The sequence below is a fragment of the Lepidochelys olivacea genome, assembly GCF_965140295.1.
Source record: "Lepidochelys olivacea isolate rLepOli2 genome assembly, chromosome: 11".
In the NCBI taxonomy this organism is placed as follows: Eukaryota; Metazoa; Chordata; order Testudines; family Cheloniidae; genus Lepidochelys; species Lepidochelys olivacea.
The window spans coordinates 79,148,954-79,175,015 of NC_140421.1; the positions used below are offsets into that span (position 1 = coordinate 79,148,954).

Consider the following 26,062-nt stretch of genomic DNA (forward strand, 5'->3'; position numbering starts at 1 on the left):
CTTTCCCAGATGGAACTGAGAGAAAAAGGAGCAGCCCCCAGAATTAGGGATTTCAATTTCTCCGGTTTGCCTTCCTTGCTGTGTGAATGGATTAAAGCATTTATCTGGGTGGCTGCTACAGGAAAGGCCTGCCAGAGTGTTCAGGACACAAACCCCAACACCTAATTCACTCCTCCATGCTCTAAGAGTAAAACAGGGGTCTGTCCTAGTAATAGAAAACCTCCCTTGGAGTCCACCCCCACCCCCACCCCCACCCCCCTAGAGCACCAGGGCGCCTGCTTTACAGTCTCTTACAATCTGATACCACGGGGGACCCTTGTCAGCAGGTAAGTGCTTGCCAGCAGCTGGCTAAGAAATGCAGATTTAATTGCAAACTTTACATTTGGATGCAGTTCACAGGAGCAGGCTCTGCCCCTGACATGGGGATGTACCAGGGGAGCGGCCAAGGATGGGAAGGGGGTCAAGTGTTGGAGGGGAATTGGCTCCAGCTAGTCTACAAAGTGGCTGCTCACTGCGGAAGCCAGGGTGAGTTAGAGCCAACATGCTGCTAAGGTCACTTACAAACTCATTGCTCATTTTGTATATGTTCTCTTCCAGGTGGCATTGACCATCATTAGGGGTCAGAATGGCTCCGAGTTTACCATCCCCAGCAAAATGGAAGCCGTCATCCGTGGCGTATACCAGCAGACGAGTTACATTGCGCCAGCCAATCTTGTTCTGAGAACAGAAAGGAGAGGACTTTACTGCAGTGGATTGGTAAGACCTGTTTTCACTACCTGAACAAGGAAACAACAGGGTCAGCGAGAGCCCAAGAATGGGAGAGCCCAGGCCACCTCAGGAATATAGAGTATCACGTCCTAATGAAAGAGAGACTCCGTGTTCATACCACCAAGAGACAGGACACTGGCATGCAAGTTCCCTGGAAACAGGTGGGGAGTAAGAGCAATGTGAGGAAATATATAGACATACAGCCACTCCATGAAGCAAGGAGTGCGTGGAGGTGCATGGCCCTGCTATAGACAGACATGGGCCTGCACTTCCCAGCACACCGAGACCAATGCAGGCAAATAGAGACTCATGCCTGCCTAATGGAAACCAGGGAGATGGACCCAAAGGGGAGACAGAGATAATCCATTCCAGGGCAGACCCAGACCCCATTTATGCTCCTGGGCCTGCATCCCTAGAAGTGAGGGCAGCTTCTGTGCCTAGATAGGCAGGCCTATGCCGACTCCCGCCAGCGGGACCATGGGGATCATCAGGCTGACCCCCTCTGTAGTCCAGGCCAGAGACCTGCCCCACAATAATCCCGAGAGCAGATCCTTTAGACAAACAGCTGGCCTGGAGTCAGTCATGGAGAATTGTCAGCCATGGAGAATCCAACCTGATGCTTGGTCACTATTCTTAGAATCATAGAATATCAGGGTTGGAAGGGACCTCAGGAGGTCATCTAGTCCAACCCCCTGCTCAAAGCAGGACCAACCCCAACTAAACCATCCCAGCCAGGGCTTTGTCAAGCTGGGCCTTAAAAACCTCTAAGGATGGAGATTCCACCACCTCCCTAGGTAAGGCATTCCAGTGCTTCACCACCCTCCTAGTGAAATAGTGTTTCCTAATATCCAACCTAGATCTTCCCCACTGCAACTTGAGACCGTTGCTCCCTGTTCTGTCACTATTAACAATGTTCACCTTATTTCCCGTCTGAACGTGGCTAGCTTCAGCTTCCAGCCATGGGGCTGTGTCAGACCTCTCGGCTCAACCCAAGAGCCCATTATCAAATATCTGTTCCCCATGTAGGGACTTACAGACTGGGATCAAGTCACCCCCCAACCTTCTCTGGGTTGAGATAACTAGCTTGAGCTCCTTGAGTCTCTCCCTAGGAGTCCTGGTGTCTAACCCTCCAGTCATTCGCATGGTCCCTTTGGCCTGGCGTTATGCCCCTCAACATCTGACCACACATGCTCTAACTCTGAGTCATCCCCACCCGGTAACCAGCTTAAGCTGGGTGATGGTGACTGGACTTACCCCGCAGACTGCCACCTGCATCATGGCATCCAGCCCCCCCTCGGGGGCATCGAGGTTCCCCGAGATGGACTGTTTCTTGACCTCCCTATCAAACACATCGGCATTTCCAGTGAGGGAGAGGACGTGCCTGAAAGCGAACGGCGGCTGGCAGGTGGTGTCCTTGTTTGGGCAGGGGTTCTTCAGCTTCTCGGGGTGCGTGTTCACGAAGGGCAGCACCGTCTTGTCCACAAAGGAGCCGAAGCCTGGGGTGCACAGGGGGACGCAGCATTAGGGAGCAGTGCCCAGTACCACACCCCTCAAACAACCACGGCCAGAGACTTGGCGGGTGCAGCTGTGGGGATGTAATAAACCCCAGGGGTCACTATGCCACGGGGCGTGGGCGGAAGGTGCAAGTAACCAGCGCACGGCAAATGAGGGGTGCCGGTGGGAGGCAGCCGCTTGTCCAGGGAGGAGCGCGAGGGTCACTTGGAGTTAGAGTGCTCTGGGGAAAGCCGGGCCCGAGCTAAGTGCAGACGTCAGGTCAGCTATGCAGCCCCATCCATGAAGAAGGGATCTAGACCAGCATCCTGCCCCAGCAGTAGAGCAACCCAGCCACACAGGGACACACCGTGGTGGATTATCCACTGAACCAACAGGGCCCATGCCCAGGGGTACTGGCCAAGTGAGGGCGCCTGGAAAAATGGGTGCCCTGGCACCCCGCTCCAGCTGCCCAGCCCTCCTGCTGGGGACCAGGGGAAGCCCCCCACACCCAGATCCCGCTCCCCAACAGGAGCATCAGGCAGGCGGGGGAAGGCCCTGTGCCCCAACCCCATTTCCCCAGCAGGAGCACAGAGAGGGGCGGGGGGACTTCAGGTGGAAGCGGTGGGGAGGCCCCCCACTTGCTCTGGTCCAGGGCCCCACAAAAGCTTAATCCACCTCTGAGGCTGCAGTCAAGCAGCGAAGTGGGAATCTCCTCATGGCCCACTGGTGACTGCTGCCTCTCCCCTCCCCCTGTGGTTCCTGAGCCCCATTCTCCCTTCCTCCGCCCTGGGATGTCACTGGCCCCTCTGTCCTGCTCTCCCCTCCCTTGGTGGCTCCCTCTCCCTCTCTGATGGACCCTGCCCCCAGCTGCCTCTCCCTGGCAGAGGGCTCTGGCTAGGAGAGCCTTGAGATGCGCACTGAGGTGCCTGGGTGGGCCACATTTCCCCCAGGGCTGCTGTCTCCGGCTGGCCCAGTTCCTTTTCCATTTAGCCTGTTTTCTTTGCTGCCAGAGATCCAAATGGGTCAGACATTCCAGGCTGGTTTTAAGTGAAAATGGGGAGGTCTGAGAGTCTGCAGCCACTAGGCTCCCTGGCAGCCAGGGAGAGTTTTGCCAGTGATCTCACAGAGAGCAGAACCAAACCCGAATGTAGCAGCAGCGTCTGAAGCAAGCACATATGGAGCCAATGCGTCTCTTGGCTGCAGCTACGGGCCCCCTTCCCCTCCGTGGACATGTGACCAAGCAGAGCACAGTGCTCTCCATGGAGGGGCTGGGCAGAGCAAGAGGGTGAGCCCAGTCTGCATTATCCCTGTGTGCTTACTGAACACCTCTTCCCCCAGCCCTGACGTCTCTCCTGGCCTGGCTACTGCAGGCTGGCCACGTGGCCATATTCACTGCTGTGTGGTACATCTTCCTCTGTTCTTGCTAGAACTGGATTTAGCTAGTGGCTCTTCAATGCTGCCAAGAGAGCGTGAGTGCCCAGAGAACCACTTACCGATCTGGCCGGAGGTGGTGATGGAGTTCAGAGCTGCGAGCAGGTCCCTTCCCAGCTTCTTCACTTTCTCCAGGTCATCATGCATGGAGTAGGAGAGATCCATCAGATAGTAGAGGTCAATAGGGTAGCCCTCGGCCCGGCGGAAGGTCACGTTGAACTCAGCCGGCTGACCTGCCAGGGGAGAGGCAGAGCATGGAAACGGCTCAATGGAATGACGTGACTGCTGTGGAACACTGTGTCCAGTTCTGGTGCCCACAATTCAGGAAGGATGGTGTAGAATTGGAGAGGGTTCAGAGAAGAGCCATGAGAACCATTAAAGGATTAGAAAACCTGCCTTAGAGCGATAGACTCAATCTATTTCGTGTAAGAAAATGAAGATTAAGGATTGACTTAATCACAGTCTATACGTATCTACATGGGGAATGAGTATTTACTAGTGAGCTCCTGAAGGTAGAGAAAGCTGTAACACAATCCAATGGCTGGCAGCTGAAGCTAGACAAATTCAGACTGGACATAAGGTGTACATTTTAAACAGTGAAAGTAAGGAACCATTGGAAAGATTTACCAAGGATCCTAGTAGGTTATCGCCTGTTCCACTGCACAACCAAGACAGCGACAATTCTTAAATCAAGAGTGGGTGTTTTTCTAACAGATCTGCTCTTAGAGTTATTATGGGGCAGGTCTCTGGCCTGGCCTATCCAGGAGGCCAGAACAGATGATCACAATGGTACCTTCTGGTTTTGGAATCCATGAATACCGTCTATAAGAACTGGGCTTTCCTCTCCATCCACACAGCTAAAACTCTCCTGCAGGTTCTCTGCCCCGCACGTCTCAATTATTGCAAAATCCTTTTCTCCGGCCTTCACAAATGCCATCTTGTCCTGCTCACAGCCGTTCAGAATGCAGCTGCAAAGATAATTCTCCTAGCCCATCATTTTGGCCATTTCCTGTTGTAATAACTTGGCCTACCAATTTACTCCCATTGTAAGCTCAACTATGAGAAGTGAGTGAAAGTTCACAAAATATCACAATAACCTACAACAACAAACGTTGATGAGAAAAGGTGCAAAAGGGAGAGACAGACAGACTGAATTAATCCAAATGAAAAGCCTCCTGGTCTGACTCAAGGACTGTGTTAGGATCATGCCGGTGTGGGACCTGAAATCAGTGCACCAAAGTCAGGGTGTCAGAAAAAGGAGGAGAGGATGGGCTATTCCACCCCTCACTCCCTTGGGGGTCCCTGAAAGACAAAACTGGGGGAGAACTGAGCTGTCACAACCACAGGAGCGGATCACTGAAGGACAGGAGAAGAGAAAGGCGTGACCTTCACCATCATGGCAGCTGTCACCATCACCATCTCCTGGGACCCTGGTTCGGCTGCTGGTGTGCCTGTCCTGTTGACCAGTGCATCTCATTGTTTCCTTGTACTCCCAGATCTGTTTCCATCTCTTGGATCGTCTCTGATACTTACAGTGTAAGCTCTTCAGAGCAGGAACTGTCTTTTTACTATGCGTCTATCCTTGCACCTAGCACAGGGCAGTCCTGCTCCATCACTAGGGCTCTAGGCACTATGGTGCTTATTATTATTATTATTATTATTATTATTATTATAAAGGCAATTACAGCTGGTCAAAACTTGAATTATTCATTCCAGGGGAAATTCCACCATTTTGGGGAAAAAACCTCATTCCAAATAGGAATGAAAAGTTGAAATTTCAAAATGTCCTGCACAACAAAATTTAAAAGAAGGGGCAGGGGTTAAACAAAACATTTCATTTTGATTTTGACTTTATATTTATTTCATGTAGTTTTTATTCTGTTCTTATAATATTTTAAAATTAGGGTTTAAAAATTATTTCTAAATTGTCAAATAAAACAACTGGTCATGGTTGAATAGCTGGTATAGCAGCTGGTTCAAGGTAACACAATAATGTAGCTCTCTCAATAGAAACTCATTTTGAAATGAAAACTCGAAACATTTTGTTGTGAAATGGAACATTTCGACCTTACTGAAACACTTCCATTGTTTCTGAAATGACATTTCATCAAAAGCGACATGTTCCTGCCTTTCTACAACTGAAGGAAATTTCACAACAAAAAGCTGTTTTAAATCCAACAATCTAAATGTTTCGTTTCAACATTTTCAAAACAAAGCAGTTCCATTTTTTGGAATATTTTTTAGGTTTTATTTGGACTGAAACAAATTTAAAAAATTGACACAAATCTGCTAAGTGTTTTAGTTAACCTGAATCTCCAGTTTTCACTAGAAAAAAGTTTTAGCCAAATTTTTTGCCCAGTTCTACTCATATGCTGATAGCCATCTGTAACACATACTAGGCATGCTTGTAACATGCCTGTAACATGCTTGTAACATCTATTCATAATTCATCAGCTCCTAAAAAACCTCTGTATATAATGAGTGCAATTGTCAGTGGTGATGAGGCTCATCCCTTGGATGAGACTGGCTCTCAAAGCTGTTGTGTTTGCAGGTGCTCTCCAGGAGCACTGTTGGTTGGGGGGGCCCCAAGGTCTGACTCCTTGAGATCTACAGCAATGGTTAATACTGTCTGTAAAGATTCTCTGTCCCAGCCAGGAGAGAGTACATCTGCTCTGCTGCTAGGGAGATGGCCGGGCCCCTTGCCAGCTGGGTTCTTTCACACATTTGGAAAACAAAGGAAAGTCATGTACAAAGAACTGTGTTAAGGTGGAGATAAGGTCAGTGTCGCACAATAGGGCCTTTTGTCCCCTGTGTCTTTTCAGACCGAAAGCCCCAAACTTCTCTCCACACAGCCCTGTAAAGAAAGTTACTGTGACAAGAGAAAACTCACCACAAATTTATGAACCACAGGGAATGCAGAGTTAAGGTGCTGCTTGCCACACCCCACTAGCCTCGGCCTTAATTCTGCCCCATTGGGACCACGCTAGGAACTGGGCTTATCACTGGATCTTACTCCTGCCAAACAAAAGAGGCCATTTTCTTGGTACCCCCCACAGCTCTAGTCAGGACTCATGTTCCCACAGCCCCACAGCATTCAGTGTTAGCTGGTCCTTGCTGCTGGCTGACAGGGATCACACAGGGTATACTGAGCTACTCTTCCTCCTCCTCTCCAGAAGCACAGTCACAGTTAACAAGGCTAACGAGGCATCAGGGCAATTCCTAGTTACTGTTCTGCATGTTTGGGCAAATATTGCTCCCTCACAAGGAACCAGGAAGAGGGGGTGCTGGCAGGCCAAGGGGGCAGAGTCATGGCTGCGTGGTGCTGGGGAGGGCGGGAAGCTGCACCTTTGCTGAGCATTCCTGGTGCTTGTCAACGGGCTGTCTGCTTGTTCTGGAGACACTGACATTCCTTCCCGGGTCATGGCCCTTCTGCTTCCCCACCCTTTGGGTCTGCCTTCTGTTCCCCACACTGGGCAAGGGCAGGAGGGCAGGCATCCATCTTGTGGGGGAGCTGCCTCAACTCTGCACTTGAATCACCCTGCCAGTGAATGTGTACTTGCTTTCTGCGAGCCCGCCTGGCTGCAGTGAGCCTGCTGCTGTCCGACCATCGCACCATCCTCAGCGCTAATTTCCGGACGTAACCCCACCCCCCGTCTCAGCTGACACAAGGATTTTTCTCATGCACCGGTTTCCACACGCGAACGAAGCACCCACCTGTGATTTAAACACACTGCAGGAAAAGAGGGACCCAGACACATTCTGGGCCTGAACCGGTCCCATGCGTATCAGTGGCTATGGGCCTGTGCTTTCCTCCACACGGCATTGCTCCCCCCCCGTGGTCGGACTCGGCCGCCAACCCGGCTTCCCAGCAAACTGTACCTCGTCTCAAGAGCAAGCGCACTTTCTGGGGAGCCAGCTGTGTCTTGTCCTCTAGAGCGGTGTTCTTTAGTTGGATGAAATTGCTTTCTGGGAACACAATGTCTTTTGCGTCACATCCCCTCTGCTGCAGCTGCTCTCTGGTGTCACAACGAATGGAGTCTGGCTCGCCCGCTTTGGTGAAATTCTGTGCGTTGCAAAACCAAAGGGGGAACAAAGGGAAATCCTTGAGCACAAGCCATGTTAGTTCAGAGACCTGCCCAAGCGAGTCATTGGACAGCTGGGAACAGGGGGCACAGAAAAGAAGGTTACAGAGCCTACCGCCACCAGACACCTCCCAGCTCCCCCGGCCCCGCTTCTCCCCTCCTCCTCCCCACAGCCACAAGCACAGCGTTGGAGCTGCAGGGTTTGGTAGTTAACTACTGGCCTGGCCATCAAGATGGAGCAACTCACTCATCAAGGAAACAGGGAACGTCCTTTCTCAGACACTGTGCCCAGCTCATCTTCTGGCTCCCCACCTGCCTTGCCGATCCTGCACTCGCCCAGCCATGGGCATGAGTGGGGCACTCCTCGGCTGGCTCCATCCCCCCTCCCAGGAAATAAACCTCCTTGCATTCTGCATTAACCCTTCATCTCCCCATGGGGAGAGGTCAGCAAGGGCCCAGATTACCCTCCGGGGAGGAGCCCCAAGCAGGGGCTCAGCCACACGGTTTCCTGCAGAAGCCTAGTCTAGGCTAGGGGAAAGGGGGAGTTAGCACAATGGAGCTAGTGTAAGCCAGCCAAAAGCCCCGCTGAACACCAGCCTGGAAGCAGGGGAACGCCGTCCGTGGGATTGCAGCAGGTCTATGGACAGCCCAGGCAGCGACCTCCAACAGCCTCTGTGGGAAAAACCTTTCCCCTGTCTAGACAAGGCCAGAGTTGCTGCTAATGCTGCAGAAAGCAGATGCTGCTCCCATGGGTTAGCGACAGGAACCGGCTGCAGGGGGTGTGCGGGGGGCAGCTGGAGGCAGGGCGGGAGAATGCCTCCATCGGAGCTCCCTGAGCCCAGGGGACATACCTGGGAGTGTCCATCTCCCCCTGGAACAGCAATGGGGCACGACTCCTCTGCAGGGCCACTGCAAACAGACTCCCTCTGCCCCAGTCTGGGCCAGTGGGAGGTCTTTCTGGGGATCCCCTTGGCCCAGCCTCCTCTCCCAAGGGCGGGGTGACTTCTGCAGAGCAGTGAGTGTGGCCAAGCACCATCATGGGGGAGGGTGGTGGGTTGGGAGGCCAGCACAGAAGCTGCAAGCTGGTGCAATGAAAGGAAATGCAGACCTACCAGTTTCTTGCACCAAGCACAGCCGGGGCCAGACCGGATGCAGTCCTGACAGGTGCTCACTTTGATTTTGGGGCATTCCAGGGCGAGAGCTGTAACAGAGGGGGGTGGGGAAGAACCGTGATGGGAGCTCGGCCAGCCCACGCGAGAGAGGCTCAACCCTTGGGGACAGCCTACCGCCACCCCTGGTGTGTGCCAGCCCTACTCACTCCATCTAGATAAACTTGTCACCCAGACCATGCACACCGCCCTGAGCCCACACGGCCAATGATAAGAACAGCAGTTCCGCTGAAGCCAGGCGTGAGAGCGGGAGAGGAAGCAATCCTGACAGGCACCTTGCGAACCACAGTGTGGCTTGGCAGTGGGAAGTCCAAGCGGACATACCACAAGGGTGATATTACAGATCAAACAGAAACCCTATATTGAAACTCAACACTCAGCAAAAGGGCTGCACATCTGGGGGAGGGCTCTCTTATTTCCATCTCAGAGTGGCTTATTCAAGTTTAGTTTCATACCTGATTATGCTAAACCGAAGTAAGGGTGTCTACACACAAACTGGGGCTGGTGTAATGAAATCAGTTTAAAAATACCCTCAGTTAAAGTGGTGCCAGTTTTTGTGTAGATCTAGGGTGCCCAGATTTCCTAATTTTATAGGGACAGTCCCGATTTTGGGGTCTTTTTCTTATATAGGCTCCTATTCCCCCCCTCCCAATTTTTCACATTTGCTGTCTGGTCACCCTGTGCAGATCTGGCCTGCATTCCTGGGCAGAGCCTGCACCCGGAGGGACGCGCCCGCCATGCGGCGGAGCCCAAAGCAGGGAGTAGCATCACCAGCACACAGTTCTAACTAGTGCCTCTTTTGTACCAGTTTTCATGACCCTAAAATACGTCAGAAAAGTGTCCTGCTCTTGGATTTTGAAAATATGGTCACCTCACTTTGGGTCACCTCACTTTGGGTCTCCAAGGTGTGCCTCTTCACTGGGCATAGTCCAGATGGGTGTCTCATGTCAGTTCCCACCCACCCCGCTTTCCTCCCCAGCCCCTGCATCCCAGCCAAGTCCGAGGGAAGCAACCCATGTCTCTCATCCAGCCGGGAGGTGAGCATATGTGCTTTCCACTTCACTCTATACTAGCACATGGAAATAGACCCGCTGACTTGTACTTAGTTAATAAAGCAATAGCCAGTCTCCAGCACTAGCCAGAACCAGCTGCATCAGAGAAAAGTGCACAAAATGTTGACGAGGCAGTTAAGCAATAACCTCCCATAGGGGGACACTGCTTTGTAAACCCATCAATTGGCTTCTTGCCTGCCTCAAGCCGGAAGGTTTGTGACCCTTCCAAAGGCTGGCGGGTTTTTCCGCGGTCTAATGTCACTGTAGATATTCTGGCTCTCCAGTCCTTCTCCAAGTCTTGCCTCAGGAATGTTTTGTAGCCACACAGACTAACGGTGCATTGGATAAAAACCAATTTCCTTTTGTCTGTTTTGAACTTGCCACCTTGTAATTTCATTGAATGCTCCCTTGTTCTTGTATCATGTGTCACAAAGTTCCGCCTCTGCTTTGGTGGGTCCTGCACTTATTGGCAGATTTGCTCACCTCAGAGGTTCACGGCAGCCCTCAGTTTGGCCACTTTCGTGGCTCAAATCTGCCATTCACTCAGTTAGCCTCATCACTGGCCAGCACGGGGAAAAGGAAGAAGAACAATCCCCTCAGTCTCTGCTGATCCACCTAGTGGATCGGGGAACAGGCCAGAGACCTTCCCCTCTGGTGGAACCCACAGTCCAGGTCAACTCCTTTGGTATCAAGTAGGGAGTTGAGGGGATGGAGGGATGGGAGGAACACGGGCCCATCCTCTACTCCGGGTTCTAGCCCAGGGCCCTGTGGATTGCAGCTGTCTACAGTGGCTCCTATAGCAGCTGCGTGACAGCTACAACTCCCTGGGCTACTTCCCCATGGCCTCCGCTCAACACCTTTCTTTATTCTCACCACAGGACCTTCCTCCTGACGTCTGCTAATGCTTGTCCTTCTCAGTCTTCCAGTAGTACGCCTTCTCCCTCTCAGTTTCTTGCGCCTCTTGCTCCCAGCTCCCCACACATAGACCACAAACTGAAGTGAGCTCCTTTTTTAAAAACCCAGGTGCCCTGATTAGCCTGCCTGACTTAATTGATTCTGGCAGCTTCTTGATCGGCTGCAGGTGTTCTAATCAGCCTGTCTGCCTTAATTGTTTCCAGAAAGTTCCTGATTGTTCTGGAACCTTCCCTGTTACCTTACCCACGGAAAAGGGACCTACTTAACCTGGGGCTAATATATCTGCCTTCTAGCACTCTCTTGTAGCCATCTGGCCTGACCCTTTCACACATGAGAAAGGATGAAAGCAAGTTCCTGATCCACTTTCTGTATCACATTCCTTATCTTCTCTACTTTTATCATGTCCCTTAAAAACATAAGAACGGCCACACTAGGTCAGACCAAAGGTCCATCTAGCCCAGTATCCTATCTTCCAACAGTGGCCAATGCCAGGTGCCCCAGAAGGAATGAGCAGAACAGTCATCATCAAGTGATCCTTTTCCTGTCGCTCATTCCCAGCTTTTGGCAAACAGAGGCTAGGGACACAATCCCTGCCCATCCTGGCTAATAGCCATTGATGGACCTATCCTCCATGAATTTATCTAGTTCTTTTTTGAAGCCTGTTATAGCTCCTAGCATAACAGCATCCTCTGGCAAGGAGTTCCACAGGTTGACTGTGTGTTGTGTGAAAAAAACCTTCCTTTTGTTTGTTTTAAATCTGCTGCCTATTAATTTCATTTGGTGACCCCTAGTTCTTGTGTTATGTGAAGGAGTAAATAACACTTCCTTATTTACTTTCTCGACACCAGTCACGATTGTATGGACCTCTATCATATCCCCCCTTAGTCGTCTCTTTTCCAAGTGGAAAAGTCCCAGTCTTATTAATCTCTCCTCATACAGCAGCCATTCCATACCCATAATCATTTCTGTTGCCCTTTGCCGAACCTTTTCCAAGTCCAATATATCTTTCTTGAGATGGGGCGACCACATCTGCACGCAGTATTCAAGATGTGGGCGTACCATGGTTTTATATAGAGGCAATATGATAGTCTCTGTCTGCTTATCGACCCCTTTCTTAATGATGCCCAACATTCTGTTCACTTTTTTGACTGCCACTGCATATTGTGTGGGTGTTTTCAGAGAACTATCCACAATGACTCCAAAATCTCTTTCTTGAGTGGTAACAGCTAGTTTAGACCCCACCATTTTAAGTATAGTTGGGATTATGTTTTCTACTGTGCTTTACTTTGCATTTATCAACATTGAATTCCATCTTCCAGTTTGTTGCCCAGACACCCAGTTTTGAAAGATCCGTTTGTAGTTCTTCACAGCCTGCCTGGGACTTAACTATCTTGAGTAGTTTTATATCATCTAGAAATTTTGCCACCTCACTGTTTACCCCTTTTTCCAGATCATTTATGAATATGTTGAATAGGACTGGGCCCAGTACAGACCCCTGGGGGACACCACTATCTACCTCTCTCCATTCTGAAAACTGTCTGTTTATTCCTACCCTTTGTTTCCTATCTTTTACCCAGTTACCAATCCATGAGAGAATCTTCCCTCTTATCCCATGTCTGCTTACTTTGCTTAAGAGCCTTTGGTGAGGGACCTTGTCAAAGACTTTCTGAAAATCTAAATACTCTACATCCACTGGATCACTCTTGTCCACATGCTTGTTGACCCCCTCAAAGAATTCTAGCAGATTGGTGAAGCATGATTTCCCTTTACAAAAACCATGTTGACTCTTCCCCAACAAATTATGGTAATCTATTGTCTGACAATTTTGTTCTTTACTATAGTTTCAACCAGTTTGCCAGGTGCTGAAGTCAGGCTTACTGGCCTGTAATTGCCGGGGTCACCTCTGGAGCCCTTTTTAAAAATTAGCATCACATTAGCTATCCTCCAGTCATTTGGTACAGTAGCTGATTTAAATAATAGATTACAGACTACAATTAGTAGTTCTGCAATTTCACATTTGAGTTCCTTCAGAACTCTTGGGTGAATACCATCTGGTCCTGTTGACTTATTGCTGTTTAATTTATCAATTTGGTCCAAAACCTCCTCTAATGACACCTCAATCTGGGACAGTTCCTCAGATTTGTCATCTAAAAAGAATGGCTCAGGTTTGGGAATCTCCCTCACATCCTCAGCCGTGAAGACCGATGCAAAGAATTCATTTAGTTTCTCCTCAATAGCCTTATCGTCCTTGAGTGCTCCTTTAGCATCTCGATCGTCCAATGGCCCCATTGTGGTTGTTTAGCAGGCTTCCTACTTCTCATGTACTTAAAAATATTTTTTGCTATTACTTTTTGAGTCTTTGGCTAGCTGGTTTTCACATTCTTTTTTGGCCTTCCTAATTATTTTTTTATACTTCATTTGCCAGAGTTTCTGCTCCTTTCTATTTTCCTCATTAGGCTTTAACTTCCACTATTTAAAGGATGCCTTTTTGCCTCTCACTGCTTCTTCTACTTTGTTGTTTAGCCATGATGGCTCTTTTTTGGTTCTCTTACTATGTTTTTTAATTTGGGGTGTACATTTAAATTGAGCCTCTATTAATGGGGCTCCTTACTAATCTCCTCTCTAAACTGAACAAGCTTAGGCTTTTCAATCTCTTTTCACCTGGATGCCTTTCTATGACTCAATCCAGGGGTTGTCAAACTTCATTGCACCGCAACCCCCTTCTGACTACAAAAATTACTACATGACTCCAGGAGGGGAGACCAAAGCCTGAGCCGGCCCAAGCCTCACTGCCCTAGGTTGGGCAAAGCCAAAGCCTGAGCCCCACCGCCCTGGACAGAGGGCTAAGGCTCCAGGTGGCAGGCTTGTAACCTGAGCCCCACCACCCAGGCAGTGGGGTGGGGGCTTCAGCCCTGGCCCCAGCAAGTCTAAGCCAGCCCTGGTCCCGACCCACAGTTTGAGAACCGGTGCTCTAATCATTCTCAAAACCTGTCTCTGAATCTTCTCTAATTCTGCTATCCCATTTCTGAGATGGGATTCCCAGAACTGAACACACTGTTCCAGGGGAGGCCATTTCATTGATTTGTATAATGGCATTATAATATTTTGAATATTCTATCCCATTTCACATCCATGCATACTGGATGGGCACAAGACTCATGAATGGCAAAGCCACCACTGAGTTGACAGATCATCTTGAACAAGAGCCAGTTCAGCCTTAGTTCCACGTCACACAGTCACAAATTCTGTTTGTGCAAGATGCTCAAAAGGAAGCTTTTGATACTTAAATTTTACTAGAGTTTTTTTAATTGGCACTATTTCCCTTCTCCATAAGTCCAGCCTCATGTAGTTACCGGGAGTCCAACTGCACAGGCCTCAGAAGAAGAGAAAAATTATAATGACTATGTTTTGGAAACCTCTGAAAATGATCTAAAATAGCTCTTTTCTAATCATGGAGCCACAGCACTAAGGTTTGAGATCTTGTCATCTGCCAGGGCTAGAAACAAGAGCCTACAGATTGTAGCCCTGAAGGTTCATGAGATATTGACATGTGAATGAGTCACTGGTTCAGTGGTGAATATTGTCCATCTCGAGCCTTGTGCAGAGATCATTAGGGAGCACATGGGGTGGAGGAGGAACAGTTTCTGTGGCAGGGTATTCATTCTTTTTACATGGCAGCTACTTGGGACCCTCTCAGGGGTTTGCAATGTTACGCATAGTCTCAGCAGAAGGAGACTGTCAAAGGTGTATGCTAAAGGTAATTAAGGCACATCTCTGCAATTCATCACATGGATATCACCAGAACCCGTGAGGTACCTCCAAACAGAGAGACAGAGAGAGGTCTTTGTGAATTGGTTTGCTCTTCACTGGCAGGCGCTGAGCTCCCGGTGCCAGGGACACATCCGCTGAGTAAGGGCACGCAACAACGTGTAGGATGCCAAGTGCTAACCCTACCATCATGGTAACACAATGCTTCCCTGGGAAGTTATGTCTTGGGGGTTCTTTTTCCTCTGCCTTTGTGTTACTAACTGTGTAACATGCTTCAGGGGCTACTTTGCCTGCCGGGTAAAGCAGCGGAGACAAGTACTAGCTCACCTGTTGTCGCCAGCAGCAGCCCAGCCGCAGCCATCAGGAGGCAGCAATAACGCGTCATCGCCTGCAAGACGAAAAGCACCACAATGACATGTCAGGGCTCACAGCCCGCCAGGAGAGCTGCCTGGAGGAAGTCCTTGGGATCATGTGTGCAACGGAGCCAGGCCACCGCTGCAATGATATCGGCGCCCACTGACATGGGCACCCACAGAGATTCTGGAGGCTGACTTGCAGAGAACAGAACGAGCCAAGCCCAGGTTAGATCTCTGGAAGCGGAGCGTAAATGGGTCTGACAATCTCACGGAGACCCAACTGTGAACAAGTCCTTCATCAACCCCTTTCTCAGCCAGACAGCAGAGTAACTTCCGTGGAACAGTTAAACAGGAATCACGAAGGGCCAGATTGTGGGTGGGGTTTCCAAAAGCAGGGTCAGAGGGAGTTAGGAGCACAGCCGCCCCACCGAAAGTCAGCGGGACTTGTGCTCCTAACTCCCATAGGTGCTTCTGGAATCCCTGGCTGTGGTTTAGACACAGCCCTGAGGAAGGATGCAGCAGGGGTAAGTCAGCAAGGATCTTGGAAGCACAGAGAGAGGGGGAAGGGGAAGGGCTGGAAAGATGTTGAGATGGTTTGTCATCCTATGGACTACAGCCCAGGTCCTTCTTGCTCTGCATGGGAGCCACAGCTGACCTGGCCTCACACAGGGGTGTGACACATCCAAATCCAGCCCTAAGGGCCAGACTTCACAAGCTACACGGTGAGCCTCACAGAGGCACCTGTGGCTGAATGCGACAGGACACCTCCCCAGCACCTGGATGCACGGCGAAGCCCCCAACCAGAGGGAAGGGCAGGACTGGAGTTTGAGAGCTGCTGCTGCTCTGTAAGTGAATGCTGCAGGAGGGGGACGTCAGGTAGAGGAGGGGCAGAGCCCTGGCCGTGGCTGTCAGCCATTGGGGTGCCATGTGAGGCGTTGGTGGAAGCAGGGCTCCCATGGGGGTTCACATCTGGGGTTTGGCACTGGTGGAGCGCCCACTGGGACTCAGAGCCACCGATGCCCGTTTCCTGGTTCCCCGGTGCGGTCACGGAAGGTCCCCTCAGACTCAGAACCTGTAGGGCATCTCCCAGCCTCCCACGCTGCAGCCTCCTTTCCCCAGCTGGCAACAGGAGGTGGAGACCCAGCAGATTTAGGTGGGACCCTGCAACCTCAGCACTGTATGTGTCCTCTCTTTTGGCCCCCCTCCCAGCCCCTCCCCTTTCCCAGGCATCCCAGACCCCACTCCCTCTCAGCCCTCCACCTCCTCTGGCCCTTCCCAGCACCTACCCCATAGGCCAGGGTGGCCAAACTTCAGCCCTGCTCCCGGTGAAGCCCCAAGCCCTGGTAGTCACGCCCCGTTGGGCTGAAGCCCCAAGATCCCCTCCCTGCTGGGAAGAAGCCAGATGCAATGCTAGGGATGGCAAGTGGGGTCATGTTTTTGCCAGGGTTTGCTGACCCTGCTCAGACATCTGCCACAGGGCCCCCTCATACAATCATAGAATATCAGGGTTGGAAGGGACCTCAGGAGGTCATCTAGTCCAACCCCCTGCTCAAAGCAGGACCAATCCCCAACTAAATCATCCCAGCCAGGGCTCTGTCAAGCCTGACCTTAAAAACCTCAAAGGAAGGAGTTTCCACCACCTCCCTAGGTAACGCATTCCAGTGTTTCACCACCCTCCTAGTGAAAAAGTTTTTCCTAATATTCAACCTAAACCTCCCCTACTGCAACCTGAGACCATTACTCCTCGTTCTGTCATCTGCTACCACTGAGAACAGTCTAGAGCCATCCTCTTTGGAACCCCCTTTCAGGTAGTTGAAAGCAGCTATCAAATCCCCCCTCATTCTTCTCTTCTGCAGACTAAACAATCCCTGTTCTCTCAGCCTCTCCTCATAACTCATGTGTTCCAGACCCCTAATCATTTTCGTTGCCCTTCGCTGGACTCTCTCCAATTTATCCACATCCTTCTTGTAGTGTGGGGCCCAAAACTGGACACAGTACTCCAGATGAGGCCTCACCAATGTCGAATAGAGGGGGACGATCACGTCCCTCGATCTGCTGGCAATGCCCCTACGTATACAGCCCAAAATGCCATTGGCCTTCTTGGCAACAAGGGCACACTGCTGACTCCTATCCAGCTTCTCGTCCACTGTCACCCCTAGGTCCTTTTCCGCAGAACTGCTGCCGAGCCATTCGGTCCCTAGTCTGTAGCTGTGCATTGGGTTCCTCCCTCGCGGCACAGCAGCTGCCGGTGTCAACCAGCTGGGAGCTGCAGCCATGGGAAGAGGCAGCAGCAAAGAGCTGGGAGCTGAAGGGACACCCGCTGCATTTGCAGCTGCCTCTCTGCGTGGTGCTAACGCCGGGGAGTTGCAGGCAGAAGCCCCGAGGGGGGCCCCCCGCACCCTCCCGCAGTCTGGCAAGCAGAGAATGCGGTGGCTTGGGAGCCTACACTTTAACTGTAAGAGAGACACAGGTGGCTCACGAGCTGCAGTCTGGGCTTCTACTTCTTCCTTCCCTGAAGGTGTCGTGTAAAACAAGAGTGAACCAGAGCAGCCAGCGAAGGCCTGCTGCTGGCCCACTTCCCCCTGCCCCTCCTGGCCTAGCCATGCTGCCGGCACCTGGCGCACCCCGGAGCACTTCTGCAAATGCTCTTGGAGCAGCCCCCCCCCCCCACAGGTGCTGCCACCCCTGGGTGCAGCCAGCGAGCCGCCCCAGGCTGCGGCCCGTGGGAGGGCCCTGTGGCTGGGGAAGCCACTCATGAGCTGTGAAAACAGAAAATAAAATCCATTTGCACAACCCTTCCCTCAGCACGTCCCGGTGCAGCCATGGCACGGTAAGCCAAGCCACATCCGCCTGGCTGTGCTGAACAGGGCGCTGCGAAGTGCCAGGCCCTGCCTGTTGACGGGGGGGGAGAGGCCGGGTTTGTCTTTGTGCTTGTGGAAGCACGGGGTCACGTGGCAGAATGGTTCCTCTCTGCTCCGGGGCCTCCACAGCGCCTGAAGCCTGTAACTTCCTGCCCTGAGGTCATGCCGAGCACCCAGCTTGTGGGCCTCTAACCACAAAACATGAGATGAGAATTTCTGAACTCATTGGCTGGGATGGCTGGGGCAGGCAGCCCTTCCCTGAGGTAAAGGGAACCAGCCCCGAGCCAAGCCGCGCTGCTTTCAGCGGGGCTGAAGGGAGTGGCTACCAGGGCTGGGTAAGCTGATCCAGAACCATGGGTGCTGACTGCTGTGTCAAGGAGCTTGGGGGACTCTCCTCTAGGGCTCCCCCTCCCACATCGCTCCTTTCTCCTCTCCAAAGTCTTCCCCCGGTGCCATTGGGACATAGCAGGGTACAATGCAGACCAGTGAGTAGCTGTGTCCCCTGCCCCCTAACTTGGGGGGCCCTTTACACAGCTTTGCTGCTGCAGCCTCCAGTCCTGGACTGCTCGCAGCATCCAGGTTTAAGTCACTCCCAGCTATGTCTGTGGGTGCTGCAACCAGCCTGCACGGTGACCCCAACACACCCCAGTCTTAGATTTCCCCCAGAAATGGATGTCCTGCACCACCCAGCCCTCTTAGAATCATAGAATCATAGAATATCAGGGTTGGAAGGGACCCCAGAAGGTCATCTAGTCCAACCCCCTGCTCAAAGCAGGACCAATTCCCAGTTAAATAATCCCAGCCAGGGCTTTGTCAAGCCTGACCTTAAAAACCTCTAAGGAAGGAGATTCTACCACCTCCCTAGGCAACGCATTCCAGTGTTTCACCACCCTCTTAGTGAAAAAGTTTTTCCTAATATCCAATCTAAACCTCCCCCACTGCAACTTGAGACCATTACTCCTCGTTCTGTCATCTGCTACCATTGAGAACAGTCTAGAGCCATCCTCTTTGGAACCCCCTTTCAGGTAGTTGAAAGCAGCTATCAAATCCCCCCTCATTCTTCTCTTCTGCAGGCTAAACAATCCCAGCTCCCTCAGCCTCTCCTCATAACTCATAACAATCCCAGCTCCCTCAGTCCCCTAATCAGTCTCTTCTGCACATACAAGCTTGTATACAGTCCATCATTTAATTAATAGACATGATATGCATATATCCTGTTACCCCAAATGGAGTCTCCCAGACAGTTCAGTTCAAACACACTGGATTAGATAAAGCAATAAAACAAGTGTATTCATGACAGTGAGATTGACTTTAAGTGAGTACAAGTAATGAGGCAAACAAGTCAGAATTGGTTGCAAGAAAAATAAAGATAAAGCCATAGGCAAGTGATAACTGCTGATAGTGGGGGGCACAATGGCAGGGCCCCCACTCACTACCACAGCCACCGGCAACTTCCAGGTGACTGCCAAGGGACCTGCCAGCAACAGCCTCTTGACCACGGCGCCTCCCTGACCATGGCACCCCTGCCACAGCTGGCCTTAGGGAAAATGGCACCCTGGGCAAACTTGTATATTGGCATCCTGGCCCTCACTGCATCCCCTGGTCCCCCACCCATTGCCCCTGGCCCCTGCTGCCTCCCGCTGGTCACCCAATCCCCCATTCTCCCTGGCCCCCGCTGCCTCCACCCCCCCCATCACCCCCAGGTTATTCAGATGGCTAAATCATGTTCAGCAGCATGTCAGGTAAAATGACTGTTCATAACCAGGTCAGATATGATAACATGTCATAGGCCATGTCTGAGAAATGCACCATGATAGAAAATGTCTTAACATTGGTAAGCAGGACTGAGCACCTGGTCTAGATGGGAACAAGCTGTATTTAAACAAATGTTAGCTGAGCTCCTGGCGTTCACCAGCATCAGCTAACAGGACTCTAAACAGGACTGTCTTTGTCTGCACTAAGGGCAAAATTGGGTTTTACCAGTGTGCTATTTGAAGCACGTTTTCCAGATCAATGCAACTCACTGTTGGAGACATGGCCAGTGTGGCCCTACAGTGCTGAATGCTGCAAGGGAGCAAGGAAAGGGTCATTAAGTTAAAAAAAAGGAACAAAGAAAATAAAGAAACATGGGTGTTACCCTTTTTGGAGTGTTAGTCACAGCACCAGGAAAATAGGTTTGAAATACCCGTAAACTCCTGCACAGTGAATGATTTCCCCTTGAAACATGAGTGCAATTTCACCGCAGATGAAATGTCCAAAATTAGCAGCCCTGATACAAGAAAGGAGCAAATAAACGAACTCTTTCAAAGGCTCTTAGGCCTGAGCAGTAAACACGCTTGCTACAAAGATCCCTGTTCAAGATGTAGTGAATTTTTTTAAAAACTCATCAGCAGACATAAGGTGTCAGATAACGTGTGATAGTAATGCAGATAAAGAGTTACCCAATCAGTGCAGTTTTCGCCTCTAGGGCTCCTCAGGGGATGATTAAGTCCGGGTGTGCATGGGGAAAGGATTCAGAGTCAAGGGGAAAGCTAAATAAATGGCATTTCCCATCACAGGTAAAGGGAATTTTGCAGGATACCATGTGACTGGTCTGATGTTTAGCCGGGCTCCGTCACAGATTTTAAGACTGGAGGGGACCATTCTGGCCTGACCTGCTGAACAAGAGGCCATGATTTAGGGTAGAACTAGATGGTATCTTTTAGAAAGACACCCAATCTTGATGTAAAGATTTCAAAGGATAGAAACCCCACCACATCCAGCCATAGCCCCTCCATTCACAACTTGGGACAATGCAGCTGTGGGACAGTACCCCACCCCCAGGGAAAGCTTTCTTAGATTTCAAGGCTCATCTAACCTCACCTCCTGCATGACACAAGCCAGCGAATATCACCCAGTAATTTCTGAATCAAGTTCAATCACTTCTGGCTGAATGACAGTTTATCTCTTAAAAAGGTGTCTCAGCTGGATTTAAAGCCTTCACGTACCTGGGAATATAGCACCTCCCACGGTAAATTTAATCTCAGCAAAGAATAGTATTTCAAGTTCATCTGACAAGACCTATTTCCCATAAACCCATACTGTCGTTAACGATGCTGCCACCCTTTAATGTGTTACTGATGCAGACTTTGCTCAGGATCCATGTTAGGTTAACTGGCTTATCATTGCCCGGGTCATCCTGTCTACCCTTTTTAAATATTGGCATAACACTAGCTTTTTTCGGTCCCCTGGAATTCACACAGTCTTCCAAGATTTCTTAGTTATAGAATCATAGACGATTAGGGTTGGAAAACACCTCAGGAAGTCATCTAGTCCAGCTCCCTGCTCAAAGCAGGACCAATCCCCAACTAAATCATCCCAGCCAGGGCTTTGTCAAGCCTGACCTTAAAAACTTCTAAGGAAGGAGATTCCACCACCTCCCCAGGTAACACATTCCAGTGCTTCGCCACCCTCTTAGTGAAATAGTTTTTCCTAATAGCCAACCTAGACCTCCCCCACTGCAACTTGAGACCATTGCTCCTTATTCTGTCATCTGCCCCCACTGAGAACAGCCGAGCTCCATCCTCTTTGGAACCCCCCTTCAGGTAGTTGAAGGCTGCTATCAAATCCCCCCTCACTCTTCTCTTCTGCAGACTAAACAATCCAAGTCATAGAATCATAGAATCATAGAATCATAGAATCATAGAATATCAGGGTTGGAAGGGACCCCAGAAGGTCATCTAGTCCAACCCCCTGCTCAAAGCAGGACCAATTCCCAGTTAAATCATTCCAGCCAGGGCTTTGTCAAGCCTGACCTTAAAAACCTCTAAGGAAGGAGATTCTACCACCTCCCTAGGTAACGCATTCCAGTGTTTCACCACCCTCTTAGTGAAAAAGTTTTTCCTAATATCCAATCTAAACCTCCCCCACTGCAACTTGAGACCATTACTCCTCGTTCTGTCATCTGCTACCATTGAGAACAGTCTAGAGCCATCCTCTTTGGAACCCCCTTTCAGGTAGTTGAAAGCAGCTATCAAATCCCCCCTCATTCTTCTCTTCTGCAGGCTAAACAATCCCAGCTCCCTCAGCCTCGCCTCGTAAGGCATGTGCCCCAGCCCCCTAATCATTTTTGTTGCCCTTCGCTGGACTCTCTCCAATTTGTCCACATCCTTTCTGTAGTGGGGGCCCCAAAACTGGATGCAATACTCCCGATGTGGCCTCACCAGTGCGAAATAGAGGGGAATAATCACGTCCCTCGGTCTGCGGTCAATATTCCTACTAATGCAGCCCAATGTGCCAATAGCCCTCTTGGCAACAAGGGCACACTGCTAACTCATATCCAGCTTCTCACGCACTGTAACCCCCAGGTCCTTTTCTGCAGAACTGCTGCTTAGCCAGTCAGTCCCCAGCCTGTAGCGGTGCATGGGATTCTTCCGTCCTAAGTGCAGGACTCTGCACTTGTCCTTGTGAAACCTCCTCAGGTTTCTTTTGGCCCAATCCTCCAATTTGTCTAGCTCACTCTGGACCCTGTCCCTACCCTCCAGCTTTTCTAGCTCTCCCCCCAGCTGAGGGTGCAATCCATCCCATCATCCAGATCATTAATGAAGATTTTGAACAAACATCCAGAGAACTCCTCAGTTAATTCTTTTAAAACTCTTTGGTGCCAGTTATTCAGTCCTGCGATTGACAAAGGTTAACTTTAGCAGTGCAGGTTAACATTTGTAGTTACTGTCGGAATAGAAAGCATTTCATTATGATGGTATGCTGTGAATGAGTCAGCCAGCTTCTTTCTAAACTCAAAGTAGAAATATTTACTGGCTACGTCTGCCTTTTCAGCTTTGTTATTGACAGTTCTACCAGCCTTATCTAGTAATGGCACTCAGGCAGCAGTGTTTGGCTGTGAGAAAAGGCTGCAAGCCTGTGTGGGAAAGCTGTCTGCGTACAACTTAGGAATTCTGGTTGATTTTATGAAATGATGTAGCACTGAATGCCTCGGGGTAAGCAGGGTTACCCCATGCTCCTAAGCCTATGTATCTCCCCAATCAGGAACAATGGAGGGCCACTGAATCTAAGGTGCTCCCATTCAAGGGGGAGCACCTGAGGCCAATGGGATGGCTGAAGCCCAGGGACCTCAGTCTGTGTGCATGGCTGGGGCTTAGAGCAGTGGAATTTCCCCTGAAGCAGAACAAGGAGATCAGGTGAAAGCCACTGAGACTGAGAGACTAAGGGGAAACTCAGAAGGACTCACATGCTGGGAACTTGAGCAGGAGAGCTGAAGAGAGGGGCATGCTTTGGGAGCAGAGAGGTCTTGTTTAACTGCAGGACCAGCTGAGGAAGAAGGGAACTAGCTACACAGGAGAGAGAAGGAGACCATTATTTGGAGGAGAAGGCATGTGCAGAAGGCGGATCCTGGACTCCTCAAGGGGATCCTGACCCCAACCCAAAAACACTCCAAGAGGGGTGAGGAAACTGAGGTGGAGAAATGTGTGTAGGCATTTATGGATTTGTCTAGATCTGTATATTTCTTATGCTAGCTAGATTAATGCATGACTGGTTTTGGGGAACCCCTACAAAGCCTCCGTGTCTGTCTCCTTCCATTCTCATGTGTCCCTGAAGAGGTGAACTGAAAACCCGGAGGGCTCACAAGGTTGGAGCTCTGGGAAAGGGTTATGTGCTAAGCTACTGCGAGGCTTGCGGGGGCCAGCACTTGTCCTGGGGGCGGAGGGCAGCTGGGCCGCAGGGTCTCACTTCTGTGAAGGGGTTACAGACAGAGAGCCTGTGCCCCGCCAGAGAGGCTATGGCAACCTACTCAGAAGCAAAGGGTCACACAGGTCTGGCCTGCTGGCACCCAAACCCCGCAGCCTGGTGAGTGTGCAGCAGGGGGAGGGTTGTGTGACACTCACCCTTCTGCAAAGCCTCAGGGCAGCAACCAAAGAGGAGCAACCGGAACAGGGGAAAACAAAAAAGCAAAAGCCACCAGTCCTGGCAGAGGCAGAATCTGCTCTCAAGGCCCTAGTGTCAGTGGTATGTAGCTGCTCACATGGCATGGGGAGGGGGTGCCCGTGAAACATCCCCGAGTAGTTCCCTCCCATGGGTCCCATAGACCATAGAATCAGAATATCCGGGTGGGAAGGGACCTCAGGAGGTCATCTAGTCCAGCCCCCTGCTCAAAGCAGGACCAATCCCCCACTAAATCATCCCAGCCAGGCCTTTGTCAAGCTGGGCCTTAAAAACGAGGGTTACCATGCTTCAGTTCCCCAAAAGAGGACACTGCTGGAGGGGCAGAGGGGGTACAGCTAGGGGGTGCTGTAGGGGTGTGTGTGTGTGTGTGTCCCAGAGGGGTACCTGGGGGGTGCTGTAGGGGTGCGTGGTGTCCCGGGAGGGGTACCTGGGGGGTGCTGTAGGGGTGCGTGGTGTCCCGGGAGGGGTACCTGGGGGGTGCTGTAGGGGTGCGTGTGTGTGTGTCCCGGGAGGGGTACCTGGAGGGTGCTGTAGGGGTGCGTGGTGTCCCGGGAGGGGTACCTGGGGGGTGCTGTAGGGGTGCGTGGTGTCCCGGGAGGGGTACCTGGGGGGTGCTGTAGGGGTGCGTGGTGTCCCGGGAGGGCTACCTGGGGGGTGCTGTAGGGGTGCGTGGTGTCCCGGGAGGGGTACCTGGGGGGTGCTGTAGGGGTGCGTGGTGTCCCGGGAGGGGTACCTGGGGGGTGCTGTAGGGGTGCGTGGTGTCCCGGGAGGGCTACCTGGGGGGTGCTGTAGGGGTGCGTGGTGTCCCGGGAGGGCTACCTGGGGGGTGCTGTAGGGGTGCGTGGTGTCCTGGGAGGGGTACCTGGGGGGTGCTGTAGGGATGTGTGGTGTCCTGGGAGGGCTACCTGGGGGGTGGTGGAAGTGGGTTGTACTGGGAGGGGGTATTTGTGGGGTGCTGGAGGGGGTACCTGGGGCCCCACTCCCAAGGTGGGGGGCAGTGTCACTCCCTGTCACAGAAGCAGGGCAGCTGGAGCAGACTCCGGACACAGCACCAGCTCCGTCATCGCCTCCCTGCGGGACTCTCCCCTTCCCTAGCGCTGGGAGCCGGGGCCGGGGCGGGCGGGATCCAGCAGCTGCCAGGAGGCAATCAAATGTGGATGCAGGGAAGCGGCCAGTTGGGAGGTGGACCAGTTGGTGCTCTTTCTGAGCTGCAGCATCAGCTCATGAACATTGGCTCTTCCAGAAGAACCTCAGCGTCACAAACTGACCGGTTAGCCGCACACCTCACTGGGAACCAGAATTACGCAGTCAGGCAGCAGCAGAGACCAAAACACCAAACAGCAGACATGGGACAGCGCTGGATTAAACGTAAACTGCTAAAAAAAATACAGGGAGAGCAGCATGTTTCTTCTGCATAGTGAAGTTTCAAAGCTGTATTAAGTCAATGTTCAACTGTAAACGTTTGAAAGAAAAACCCCAACGTTTTGTTCTCAGTTACGAACAACCTCCGTTCCCGAGGGGTTTGGAACTCTGAGGTTCCGCTGTATTTCAAAAATCCGCCGGGCCAGAAGACGAGAATCGAAAAAGAAGCAATGTCTGGGAAAACCCGGATGAATGGTAACACTACCCACAGACCACTTGCTGATGACCTGTCTGCTCACACAGCCTTACTCTTCTCTTTGTTTCCAGCTCTTAAATTACATCTTAAAAAGCTAAACAAACAAACAAACAAAAAACCCTTGAAAAGAGTTGCTAGGATTATTGTCCCACGTAGGTTGTTACAGAGAAGTGATGTGGTATAAGCTGGGAAGGCCGATGGTCTCTGTGGTTGGGAATGGAGGGGACGTTGGCCAGGAGACCACACTATGAGTCACACCGTAAACATCTGAGAAGCCTTGAGCTAGCAAGTGGGCAGAATGGATTAGAGCAGTCGACTGCCACACAGCCAGGATTGCAGTACCCCCAGCTCAGGGATTTGATAGAAGTGGCTGAAGTTGCGGAAGGAAAGAGATTCGTTGTTCATATAAGTTATCTCCTGCCCAGTTTCACTGTGATGAGAGAGGTCTCCCACCAGTGTGTGCAGCATTACACAGCATCACTGCAGGGTCTGTGTTAGGAAGGCCACTGTAGCCATTACCTGGATATAACAAGTAGTTTGCTGAGGCCCTCAACCCTCCCTGAGGCATAAAGACAGAGCAGCGGCTGGGTGATTGGAAACTTGTCACT

At 51.2% G+C, this 26,062-nt stretch overlaps 1 protein-coding gene across 3 annotated transcripts in view; it reads right to left on the bottom strand.

Moving 5' to 3' along the window:
* ITGB2 (integrin subunit beta 2) overlaps positions 1 to 26,062 on the bottom strand; it is a 49,963-nt gene that overhangs the window by 14,735 nt on the left and 9,166 nt on the right. For 2 of the 3 annotated variants that reach the window (XM_084643684.1, XM_084643683.1), the window contains exons 2-7: positions 15,007 to 15,067; positions 8,888 to 8,976; positions 7,573 to 7,756; positions 3,756 to 3,926; positions 2,023 to 2,264; positions 562 to 717 (exon numbers count right to left, since the gene is read on the bottom strand). In XM_084643684.1, coding sequence (XP_084499810.1) covers positions 562 to 717; positions 2,023 to 2,264; positions 3,756 to 3,926; positions 7,573 to 7,756; positions 8,888 to 8,976; positions 15,007 to 15,064 — 900 coding nt within the window. In that variant the 5' untranslated portion in view covers positions 15,065 to 15,067. The other variant, XM_084643685.1, reaches the window with a different exon arrangement.